The 13,668-nt window shown below is 38.3% G+C and overlaps 1 protein-coding gene across 1 annotated transcript; it reads right to left on the reverse strand.

The window, feature by feature from the left end:
- Nucleotides 1-1,259: 1,259 nt before the first annotated feature.
- LOC129717301 (alkyldihydroxyacetonephosphate synthase-like) lies at nucleotides 1,260-7,767 on the reverse strand. The gene is made up of 2 exons (XM_055667167.1): nucleotides 6,448-7,767; nucleotides 1,260-1,724 (listed from the first exon to the last, which is right to left on the reverse strand). Exons 1-2 carry the CDS (start codon nucleotides 7,765-7,767, stop codon nucleotides 1,260-1,262), a joined length of 1,785 nt encoding a protein of 594 aa, XP_055523142.1.
- Between the last annotated feature and the right edge of the window lie 5,901 nt (nucleotides 7,768-13,668).

A 13,668-nucleotide genomic window follows, 5' to 3' on the forward strand; every position in this document is an offset into this window, starting at 1 on the left:
AACAAGAGCGCGATCAAAAATGTTAAATGCTAATAGCTTTTCAGCTCACAAACAAACTTAAACTCGGACTCTTAATTTTTACGCAAGAGTGGCGCAGATGTGACGTAAACTTACATTTGCCCAATCTGGTGGGAATCCCGGTTTACCATTCTCTTTCGGATACAGCCATTTAGTATTAGGAATTTTACGTTAATAAATTTTAATTTTGTGGCTTACAACCGCTTGCAGTATAAACAACAACAACCAACCATGAACGTTATGAATTTCGAAGAAGTTTCGTGCTTAAACTTATTAACAGCTTCGAACAATTGTTCCAAGAGATTTTGCGCTAACAGAACTCTGCGACAACGGGAGATTTCTTTCGTTTTGCACAGCAAAAATTTATATATTATCTATTTTCCTTTGATATTTCGAGAGTGTTTGAATATTCAACTTTTTTTTTTTCAAGATCCCGAAAAAATAGCACACTGACACCTCCTATTCATACTATGTTTTTGTATTGTTTCTCACCCAGTAAAAGAAAGCATTTGAGGGAGCAGATGAGAGGAAAGTGTAGGTGTTACAACTCGTTTGTGCAGATTGTCATTCGTTATGCATATTCGCTATTGCTGTAAAAGTCTCACAATAAGGTCTTCTTTCACCTATCCGTTACAACTATTTACAGAACCGTTTAAATATTTATAAACTATAACGCAGCTTAGAATCAGTATTAAAACCAATATCGCTATTGGTTATCGTGGTTGGGCTTTAACTTCATTTCAATACAAGTGATTATGTCTTCAAGGTGGTAGTGCGTCGAAGCCATAAATGGCCGACTTCAAGCCACCACGTGGTCAACTTCGAATTTTCAGAAGCTCACCACTCGGTAATGGTTAATGCATCACTTGTGAAAACATATCATCATGTTTGTTATGGTAATAAAAACATAGAATAGTGTTTTCATAGATAACGCATTAACTATTCCCGAGTCTAGTGACGCTGGAAATTCGTAGTCGACCACGTGGTGGCTTCTACACACTACCACCTTAAGTACATTACAGCCTTTGTGAACGTACTTAGTTTGCTACACAAGCAAGACAAAAAGTTACTAGTCACCGTTACTCTTTACATCAGCCATAGAAAAAACCCTAAACCTCAAAAGCTAAGACGACAGCTCTAACGGTGAATACTAAAATTCCACTACCCTCTGCCATCAGGACGTTCAAACGAAACCCCTCGCAGCGTACCGAATCCGTTTTAAGTAGTGGAAGCTTCAACGTTTAAGGTTTATCTTCTTTTGGTTGGTGTTCTCCTCGAACTAGATTTCCGGCAGCGAAAATGTTTTTCGGGTCGAGCTCTTTCTTGACGGCTTTGTACAGACCGACACCAACCGGCGAGACACACTCCGGATACCACTTACTACGCAGCTTACCGACACCGTGGTGATGCGATAGTGTTCCCCCGCAGGCTAGGATCTCTTCCCGGGCGATTTCCTCGATCTCCATGAACAGTTTCATTGAGTATTCCGGGATATCCAGGTGTTTGAACAATAGGTAAAAGTAGACACAGCAACCGGCATCGTAACATTGCGTAACCCGACTGGACACGGCAAAGTACTTCATTCCCCGGCGTTCACATTCGCGCCTTATGCACGCTTTGACGTTTGCGCTGAGGGTAATGCACTTGTCCCAGGCGATGGATGTCTCGAACGATTCCCCGACGATGTTCATGTCCCATGCGAAGTCCTGTCAAGAGACGAAAAAAAAGGTAAGTCAATCTATGAATCAAATCCACAATTTGAATTTTTTTTAACAACGTGTATTTCAAAACAAACAACCGACGTAACTTATATAAGGTACTACATTGAACAACACAAACATTTTGTCAGTTTGGTATCCTCCAACCATTTGGTATCATCATTAGTATAAACTAGTTGCTAATAACTAAGACGCACAAAACGCCCGCTTTACACCTAACACAAGCTAGTTCATTGCTAATTATTCTCGTATCTTGAGTCAACAAACATTTTTTACTATTTAAATGGGCGTTTCATTGTTTTTCGTCGGAATTTCCAATCCATCCCTCATGGCTATTCAATCTTCTTCCAGAAAAAAAAAACCACAGGAAGGTTGTATGCAAAGCGACGACCGCAAGGTTGAAGTAGAATACTTTTACAAGAAAGATAACCCGGCTGCTTGCGTGTCAGTCATTTTTCCTAGCAAATAAATGTTGACCGCTCATTGGCAGTATTGAAAATTTTGTGCAAATGAAGTTGAAGTATTACTCAATTTCAGTTTGCACATATAAATACCAAGGTTGTTAATCGATAACCTATCGAAAACGCCGATAACGATACCGTCTGTTATCGTTATCGACGATGACGCTTACGTCTTCAAACATTATCGTCATTGTCAAAGGCGATAACTGCTGGATGGTATCGAATCGATAACGTTTGTTTTGTTTATTAACAACCACTGCAAGACCAATTTTTGCATCATTAAATATATCATTTAGATGCATTTCAAACGCAAATATGACAATGCAACATACCTTGCTATTCAATGCCTTGCTATTTCGTGCTACAAAAAGTGCCTTAAAAGCTAGAACAATCAAAACTCGGACATTTATTTTCCTGATGAGAAGCGAAACATAAACAAATAAGGAAAAGTTTCTTTCTGTTGCCTAGTGATGCTTCGTCTCCAACCCTCCGTAGTGAAAAAACGTTTCCTCACCCCGTGCCTGCTTTTTGGTCAAATCGTTACATCACTCGCTACAACAGCAAACAAAATTGACATAAGACGTTAGTGAGCTGATAACGTCTAGTGACTATCGTCATCGCCGATAACGTTAATGTTTGAAGACGGTATCGTCATCGTCAATAACGATACCATACGTTATCGGTAACGGCGATGACGATTGTCGACGATATTCTATCGTATTAACAACCTTGATAAATACGACCAAGAACAAACTCGTTGCGGCGCAAACAAGTTTCAACTGTTAGAGTATATGTACATGTAAATTCAAATTAAGATAATTATCTTTTGGTTAAGGCTCAGAACGAGAAAATATTAAATCTTCAATTCATTTGTTTGGTTGTCCTAAAAATGACAGTTTGTTGTTGAATTTAAAATCGGATATGACGCTGATTGCATCTCTGTGTTGCGCCGATAGCGGGAGTTATGGTGAACTTAAAATCGGTTGCTGATCGCAACCTTTGAGCTGCCCTAACAGTACGGGGATCAAGATACACGGACAACATGCACTGTGGAAGCTATTTCACATTCAGTAAATTAGACTGGTGCGACAGATTTCAATTGCTAGGATCCAACACAGAATGATTGCTTGCGTTGTCAAAAATTATTAACTTTCAATGACTTCAACAGTGGGGGAATAATGGCAGTCTGGCGACACACACTGAGAAGAACCGCGCTGCTTCTGAGACGTGGTGACCAACCACAGGGCAAGTGTTTAATTTGAAGCCAGCCACAGGCGCGACCCGCTGCTATGGTCTGTTACTGCCGAGTGCCGATATCTGCTGCTACTGCTGTCAACGTTGTGGACGGTCCATCCAGTTCACCTTCCGACTAATGAATGTAGCTAGTTTTCCCAGAAACACTCTTTTATAGCCGAAGGGTGCTACGTAATAGGCCACGCCTTTCATTCCAGTTTTACCATTTCCTAATGTTCTTTAGACGAATTATTCCACAATTCGCATATGATTTCTGTATCCAGCGAATAAACACCGATGGTGCTCTCACACACGGTACGGTTTTAACCCGTATCTTATTGCGATTTGTAACATCAAGCGATTTCGTTTGCTCGCTGTTGCGTGTTGCATCATGTTGCAACTTGGCAGCTGGGAGACGACGAAATTCTGTTCATGCTGATTGATTGAATCGACTTCATATTGACTGCATAGTCGAACTAACTGCTTTTGTGAATGCGTTCTAACAGGACAGTTTGTTATTCAAAATCGGTTATGCTTATCACAGCCTTTGCGCTAAAATTGTTAACTTTCAATGACTTGTTTATTTGCCTTGGAAAAGGCATTTTGATTTCCAAATTTGGATTTCCTGATGGCAATCTTCATGCTGCCCTAACGTGGGGGAAAAAATGGCAGTATGGCGACACACGCTGAGAAGAACCGCGCTGCCCCTGAGACGTGGTGATCATCCACAGGGCTAGTGCTGCTGCTAAGGAAGGACGACTGCTGCTGTCGCTGTCTAGAACAATTATGAGCGACTTCAGTTGAAACAGGCTCTTATAAAGGCCAAATAGCATGTTCTCAATTGCAAGGTATATGATTCTGTCGACCGTGCTTGGGAAGCAATCATAGAACGACCAATCAGAGGCCGAATTTTTCGTTTTGACAAGGCTTGACTATTTTCAATAGTACAATAGTGTAAATAATAAAATTACAATTATCTTCTTTTGGGAAGAATCTTAGAAGATTTTCCAATCTATTGCTGCAAGAACGAAGGAAATCCATCGAATACTAACCGATCTATTAGCATTTGAAATTGGACATATTTTTCACTTTTTTCGGTTTTAGATTTTCATTTCACATCCCTATGTAGCCGAACTTCCTGAGAGAAGTATTCTACTTCAAAAACCAGACATGGTACGGTAAACAACCGACCGCATAATTCCCTACCTAACTCCAATTAAGAGCGCTAAATTTTAGTTTGATCTACCACAAATAATGGCAGGATTTACGCTTTGCTTTTTACCAGTCCACATAAGCACTGATCTAAGACAAGACGGGACAGCTGGTCACCGTTACATTCAACCAATTTGAACCGGCTGCTGATTGGCTGAATTCGATAACGCAATCGTCACGTAGAAAATACAACGAGGTTACTTTTCACTGTAAAGCAGTGATGCTGGAGAGTCATAATTTAGCTATTATAATTGTTCATAAATAATGATGCAAAAGTATGCAAGGTACATGATATTACCGAGTAATGTATTTCACTGTTATAACTTTAAAAATGCATTGATAAATCGTTTATTACTATTTCGGTTGAAGTCCAAGAAACTTAGAAAGAAAAAATTTGGGTACCAAGAAACTTAGGAAGAAAAAATTTGATAATTTTGGTGCTACATTCCGATTCGGAACTTGACCTTCTGTATAATTATACACAGGCTTCGCAACCGACTGTTTAGTGTAGTTACAGGACAATTGCGGGGCTAGCGCTACGGTCTTACTGACACTAACAGTCTATCCCGAGCCGAGACTCGAACCTATGACGACTGGTTTGTTAGGCCAGCATCGTACCTCGAGACCTGGGAGGGATAAACGAATACTACACTCAAAACAGAGATCACGCACATGCGTCGTTTTCTGATAGCGTGTGACTATCTTCTTGCTGTAACGCATGCATTACTCGAACGAAGTTTTTAGCAACATCAGAAATTCGCGTTGACGGTGTTGCTGATATTTGTTTGGTTTTTGCGTGCGAAAAGGAAGGAAGAAAATATTTTTGCTTTTGTCATCACGCACATTTTGACAATTACATATGAGAGCTCACATAAGTGCGAACAGCCTTCAAAATCTTTCTCAACGCGAATAATGTGCAAATGTTACAGGCTAATTCCTCGAGTCTGTGTTTTTTTCAATTTGCCGTTGTATAAAAGTTTTTTCAGAGTTTTGAGTTCGAACGTAGTGAAGTAAGTTCGAAATTGTAACCAAAGCCTTAAATACAGAGAAGCGCAAGTTTAATAATCGAAGTAAGCTAGCATGATTATTACTTAAAGCTTATGAAATTTATTATTTTACGTAAAAACAAACCAAAATATTTTGTGAAACGACAATGAATGCAAAAACTGTAAGTGATGAATATTTTTTCGAGCAACTGAAAGGTATCAGTTATAACAATAGCTCATTCTGGTTCATTTTGACACTTACACAGCTTCGTATCCGTTTCTCCCTCCCAGCTCGAGACCATCTGGGAGATCACTCTACTAAAGCCTGTAGTACACTCTTTGTCTAATGGTCAAATATTTGACCTTCTGACATAATGGTCAAATTTATTTGACATCATGATTGTTGTTTGCCCGTGTTTGCCCCATGTTGAAATTGGAGAGTGACAAATAATTATCTTTGACCAAAATTTTTTTCTGTCAAAAAGTGACAAATATTTGACGCTCGGTCAAATAGTGTACTACAGGCTTAAGACGCTCAATATAGATTTTTCAAATTCATCAAGACAATTTAAACAAAACAGAAATAAAAAAGTCAGAAGCAATATTTGAGAACCACACTTGCCATTATGTGTAGAACATGAACAAGCGTTCCAGCCTTTTTCACGCCATAACGGCGGACGTTCGAATGTTTGTTCGAAAATTTAACGATTTAGGGATTAGTGAAGGTCGCTACCCAGCCTAGAAACAAACGAAATCACTAATTCGCATATCGAAAATTAGCTATATAGAGCACATTTTGCAAGACATCACAGCACTTACCCGAATGTAAGCCACCACGAAGGTCAACATGTACCCTTTTTTCCCGTTGTATTCACCACCCTTGATAGCACCATATTTTTTCGCGATTGCGTACACTTCTCGTTCATGGTGCGCCACACTTTTTGCGTCCCCCTCAAAGAGCAGTGTAACCGCCACTATGCGCTCCATATTGAAGCCACAAACGGTCGTCAGATAAAAATCTTTCAACTTATTCACAAACGCAGTATACCAACTTGCCACAGGATCTAACAGTACTGCGCACTTAAACTGAATATTATCGATCAAACGCATACTCGGAGCCTGCAATTGTTGTTCCGTAACTTCTCTCAGAAATTGCACTCCAGTATCGAAATCGGAGAAAACCAACGATTCGTATCGACGCACCTCGGGAATATTCCGAATTTTTACCACCGCTTCCGTCACTATTCCGTACGTACCCTCGGAACCGAAAATCACATGATCGAAATCCGGTCCTATCGATACCCGTGGAGCTGTGAATTTTTTCTCCAACACACCATTACCGGTAACCATCTTCACTCGCACGACAATATCCTCGATGTTGCCATACCGATTCTTTTTCATCCCGGATGCTCTTGTCGCGATCCATCCGCCAAGGGTGGAAAACTCATGCGAGTCTGGTTCGTGCCCCAGTGTAAATCCTAGCTTTCCCAGCTCCCGCTCAATGTCCTGCCCAGCAATTCCTACCTCGAAGCAAGCCGTCAAGTTTTCCCCGGACAACCACATTAACCGATTCATTTGCGTCATGTCCACCGCAGCGATCGTGCGATCGTAAATAGCCGGAGTTGTCGACGCCAACGACACCGATGTGTTACCACCAACAGGAATCAGAACAACATCGTTAGCGTTCGCCAACTCCACGATTTGCACAACTTGGTTGTGACAATTAGGCCAAATTACCACATCTGGAATTCTTTTGTACGTATGTTTCCGCCGATTTTCCACATCGGTTAAAGTTTGACCATGACTTCTAACCAGCCGATCCATACCATCCTGGGAGTAGTCAATTCCAGCTTCCGATAAACCCACCAGAAATGCTTTATTTCCGACCACTTCCGGAAACTCAGTCGGCTGTACGGCGATCGGATTATAATCCGCTACATTAACGTTAAACAATTCCCGTGCCCAGTCACTGAAATTCTCCATCCGTCCGCTAATAGGATAACGGTTTCCAACAAACGAGACAAAATCATTTTCGCACACAAATTTGCAGTCCTTGTAACCCCAACCGTCCCAGCGAAGCAAATCCTGGCGCCGTTTTGGAAACACACTGACCACTTTCAACGGTTTGCTGATATCCATGCTAGCGGAGATGAGCTGATTCGCGGAATACTTGTTACTTACTACACTGAGTACGTGAGATTTTTAGGTTGATATCTTGTTTTTCAAAAGCCTTATATTCGCTAGATTAGATGATGTGCAAATTCTTCGGCATCTACGAGGCCCATTGACACGCTGATTGTTGGTATTGATATCTGAAAAGTTATAGTCATTGCGGGAAATAGAAACAACGCGATCAAAAACTTCAAATGCTAATTGCACTTTGTGGCAGCTCACAAACAAACTTAAACTCGGACTCTCATTTTTAACGCAAGAGTGGCGCAGATGTGACGTAAACTTACATTTGCGCAATCTGGTGGAAATCCCGGTTTACCATCCACCTTCGGATACAGCCATTCAGTATTAGACACATTCCTAGCTCTTCTACGCCAAGACATCAAAATTTCAAACTGCATTGACCCAGAACTGTTGTGTACGTGAAAGAGGATAAATTAAACTTCACGGAAAACGTTTGTTTCATTTGAATTTACATGCAAAACTTGACTTAATGATTGAATTAAAACACTCATAAAAGATTAATAAAATCATAGTTTTGACACTATTTTTTAAAAACCTAAATTAATCCACCTAGCGGTCAGACCCAGCCTTTTTAAAAACTTTTTTTTTGTAAAAATAGATTTACATGAACGCTTCAGTCCAATAAATGTATATTCACTCTTTAGGTTCTAAAATATTGATGTTGTAATCTACACATACAAAAATGCAGTCCGGTCTGTCTGTCTGTCTGTCTGATCCATATAGGCTAAAAAACTACCGAACCGATCGACGTGAAAATTTGTATGTAGGGGTTTTTGGTCCCCATAAAGGATTTTATGATAGTTTGAGACCCCTCCCTCTTCTGGAAAGAAGGGGTCCAATACAAATGAAACATAAATTTCTGCACAACTCAAGAACAAACCAAGCAAATAAAACCGAATTTGGCATGTGGATGTTTCAAAGGGTAACAAATATGTCCATAATGGTTCGACGCCCCTCGCTCTTCTGGAAGCACATGTTTTTGCACAAATTTATGCACATGTCGCTAACTAATCAACTAAATGGAACCATATTTGGCAGGTGAATGTTTTTGTGGTAACAAATATGTTCTATAATCGATCTCAGGCAACATTTTGGATTGTAGGATGTCAATATCCGGTTTCTGGAAAACAGCCTGAAATGGACGATTCCCATTCAATATGAGTATCTCCGAAACCAGAAAGAAGCACAGAAGCTAAAAATTGATCACAGACACAATCTTGAATTTTAAGATGATGACTTCCGGTATCTGGCAAACAGCCGGAAATGACCTAATACCATTAAATATGAATGTTTTCGGAACCAGAATTACGCCCAGATGACAAAAAATGACCAAATACCACCTAATATGAGTATCTTCGGAGCCAGAATGTTGCAAGAAGCTAAAAATTGACCTCCGACACCATTATGAATTTTAGGATGGCAACATCTGGTTTCTGGAAAACAGCCAAAAATGGCCGATTTTCGTCTAACATGAGTATCTCCGGATCTAGAACGATACACAGCAGCTGAAATCGACTACAGTCCCCATATTAGATTACAGGTTGGTGACTTCCGGTTCCTGGGAAACAGCCAAAAATGATCGAATAACACCCAATAAGAGTGTTTCCTCAACCAGAATGACGCTCAGAGGCCAGAAATGATCTTAAATACCATTTTTAAATCCAAGATGATGACTTCCGGTTTGTGAAAAACAGCCTAAAATAACCAAATACCATCCAATATGAGTATCTCTGGAATCAGAATGATGCAATGAGCTAGCAATTGACCTCAGGCACCATTTTGAATTGCTAATTGGCAACTTCTAGGAAACGGTCGAAAATGACCGAATAATACTTAATAATAATAATATTTGTGCTTTTTCTTATATTATTGAATGTTATTAGCTTTCGCAGTTAAGTTAATTGTAGGAAAATTATTAAACCTACTTGTCAAGGAGAAAAAAAGGAATAGAACAAAACTTAAAATAAACTTAAAATTATCTTACTGACTATAAAGTGAGCTAATCGTTGCAATTGAGGATTGCAACGATTTTGCAATTTTTGAATGTTTCTACATTAGTGAGCCTATGTAGCTCGTTCGTGCTAAACCAGGGAGGACGCTTCAAAGTTTATTCTGAATCCTTTGAAGTGTCTTCTTCCTGGTTGCACAACAACTTGTCCAGATGGGAACTGCATATAACATTACTGGCCTAAAAATTTGTTTGTAAATTAACAGTTTATTCTTGAGACAAAGTCTAGAATCCCTGTTGATAAGAGGATATAAACATTTGATATACTTATTGCACTTTGACTGGATATTTTCAATGTGCTCCTTGAAAGTAAGATTCTTATCATAAATTAGCCCTAAGTATTTTACTTGATCAGACCAGTTTACGACCACACCGTTCATCTTAATAACGTGGTTATGGGTGAGTTTTAGAAATGAAACTCTTGGCTTATGAGGAAAAATAATTAACTGTGTTTTAGAAGCATTAGGGGAAATCTTCCATTTCTGCAAGTATGAAGAAAATATATTCAAACTTTTTTGTAGCCGACTGCATATAACATGAAGGCTTTTTCCTTTTGCGGAAATGCTTGTATCGTCACAAAACAGAGATTTCTCACAACCTGGTGGTAAATCAGGAAGATCAGAAGTAAAAATGTTATATAAGATTGGTCCCAAAACACTCCCCTGAGGCACACCAGCTCTAACAGGCAACCTATTAGATTTACCATTTAGATAGTTAACCTTTATGCCAAACACTTTGTATCATTTTTGTGACGTAAAGCGGAAAACTGAAATTTGACATTTTAGCTATTAAACCTTTATGCCAAACACTGTCGAATGCCTTTTCTATATCTAGAAGAGCTGCTCCAGTCGAATAGCTTCAGATTTATTAGTTCGAATCATATTTGTTACTCTAAGTAACTGATGAGTAGTGGAATGCCCATGGTGAATATTGAAGTGGGAAATTTAAAAAAAAAGAAATCGATTTTCCACTGCAAACAGCGGTAGTAGAGATAGAGGACATATTGCGTTCTAGGAAGGCGTAGGGAGTTGGAGTTGATTTGTTAATCAATTGACAACCTTCACTACTGAACTACTAGATTTGTTTTCACTAAAACGTGATTATTCGGTTATTTTCTAACGGGTCGACAATGCAAGAAAATAATTCAGTTGTCAACGATTTGTGATTAATCCGGTGTATGACGAGAAAATTTTAGTGGCTCAGGTAAGTTGAATGAAATTCAACGGTGCCTTTTAAATATTCATCAGTCAGAATATATTCGAACTCTTAAACATCTCAGATCTAGCATTTGGAAACCAATATACCTACCACCAGTCGAAGAACCCAATATTACAATTACCGCAATGTAAGATTTTCTTGAAAAAATTGTTAGCGATTGGAAATGCAGAAGTACCTGTTAAAGTTTTAATCAGTTCGGTTTCGAAAAATTCATACCGGGCAATCTCGACGAAACAGGAGTTCATTCCGAAAATCATTCAGAATTATGTGAACGACGTTGGTTGATGTAGATGAATAATCGAGAAGAAATGACAACTACCCAACGGAGCTGAAAAATCTTGTTGGAATGGCACCACCTAATCGTTTTAATTCGCGTCAGCTTTTCTCCAGTTAACGAGAAAATTAGCCCGCCATTTCTAAAAAAGTGGAAATTTTCAAAATTTCCCACGTACAAGCATAGAATACGCGCTTTAAAAAGGTTGTTTTTTTAAAACAAGGTGGACTCAATTCAAGTCAATGGAAAAGATGTGGTTTTCGTCTATGTTATTCCTGTGAAACTTCAATCGTTTGATGAATCAGGAACTCATTACAAATGCGTTTCCGAATATCGTTCAGAACCATGTATACCACTGTCATGTAAATGTGAAATTTTGGCAGAGAAAAACAAACATGACGACGATTTGAGTTTAATAATTTCGGAAGAAATTCCTAATAAATCAGTAGATTTTATGAATAAGTCAATAATAAATAATAAATGTATGAATAATTAAGAAGAAGTAATGAAATATTCAAAAGAGTTCCTTAACTCTTCTAGATGATGATGATGATAATGATGATGATGGTCCCACCTCATACCCCTACATCGGTTTGAGCTGGTCGATTTATCTAAGTAATATATTATATAGAGTCATACAATGTAACCAGTTGATAAACAAATAACGGACTGATTATTAATACAGACATAGTAGCCCTTCAAAAGAGTACCAATAATTGTAAAATAAATAAAAAAAAAGATTTTTCAATAACATTGATCCAAGGCTCATCCAGAACGTTTCCAACCCGAAAATTATCTGGACTTGGTTAGGAATTGAACCTAACATTAGGAATTGAACCTAACATAGTTAACTAATCAGAATCGGTTCTGGATAACGATCTAGAACTACGAGAGAGATCCTATGACACTATAATTCCCGATAACGAGCTCTACAGTCCACAGGCCAACCCAAGCCTTTTCAGTTTTTTCTCCGAATTCTTTTTTTAAATCGTAAAAGCAGATATATTAAGAAAATAAAGGTAACAGTATACATACTACTACGAACCAAAAAGCAACTTATCAACCCGTTTTGCTTTTTGTTTCAATTTTAGGGGTTTAAACCTGATGTACTCAATATCCAGATTGTCTATGTCGTGCGTGGTTCAAACATGTGTAGCCGACTCATTTTTTGAACTCTAATATCAATTATTATAGAACTATATTCAATCAAAAATCCATCATCATCAATGAACATAATAACTTAATGTACCCAATTAATTAGGAAAAAATATTTTAATTTTACAATCTTCGTCATTAATTTACAAAAAATTCTATATAATCTAACTACAAGACAGACTTTTTGTGTGAAATACAAAGCCTTTTAAACTCCGCCATTGTTGCTGAACGTTTTATTTGTTTTGGCATCGAATTGAAAACGTTTATTTCTTTGTACAACAGAGAGTTCTGTGATCTTCCGAATAAAAAAAATGTGGTGTTCTAGCATCATCCGCGTTTCTAGTGTTGTGCCTATGAAAATCACTTCCTCTATCAATTCGATCAAACGGATGGCGAGGCAGCATATTATTCAAAATTTTATATAGAAACACCATTGTCAAAAAATATACTCTTTGCTTCACAGGAAGCCATTGCAATGCGTCCAGCATAAAACTCGAGGAAGCGTATCTATTACATCTTAATATTAATCGCATTACTTTATTTTGTAAGCGCTGCAGTCTCAACATTTGTGTATTGTTTGCAAGAAATATTATGGATGAACAAAAATCTATATGTGGTGAAATGATTGATTTATAAAGACTAATTTTACTACTAACAGTCATTTCATTTTTCAAACGGCACAAAATACCGTATTTTTTCGCCATTTTCTTGATGACATTATATATGTGAGACTTAAAAGTTAATTTGTCATCAATAATAACTCCAAGATACTTTAATTCATTTACGCGATCAATCGTCTCACCATCAATTACAATGTTTACGTCTGGTCTGAAGTTGGCAGAAGTACTGTGTTTCACTAATATTCAATTTAAGCTGTTTAAACTTTCACCAATTCGCCAGTTAATGTAAATTTTGATTCGAAAGTGCAACAATATCGTTTGGATTTTTCGCTGCAATGAACAGAACAGTGTCATCGGCAAATAAATTTATATCGCAAAACCTTAAAACTCGCTTCATGCCATTATTATAAATTATGAACATAATGGGCCCTTAAACACTTCCTTGCGGTACACCAAGTGTATTAGGAATGGAATCCGATTCAAATCATTGAAACGAGTCTTCTGAGCTCTAGCACACAAATAGCTGTCAAACCATTTATATGCTGTCCCTACGATACCAAAGCGCTCCA

The sequence above is a fragment of the Wyeomyia smithii genome, chromosome 1 (genome assembly GCF_029784165.1).
Source record: "Wyeomyia smithii strain HCP4-BCI-WySm-NY-G18 chromosome 1, ASM2978416v1, whole genome shotgun sequence".
Taxonomy (NCBI): Eukaryota; Metazoa; Arthropoda; class Insecta; order Diptera; family Culicidae; genus Wyeomyia; species Wyeomyia smithii.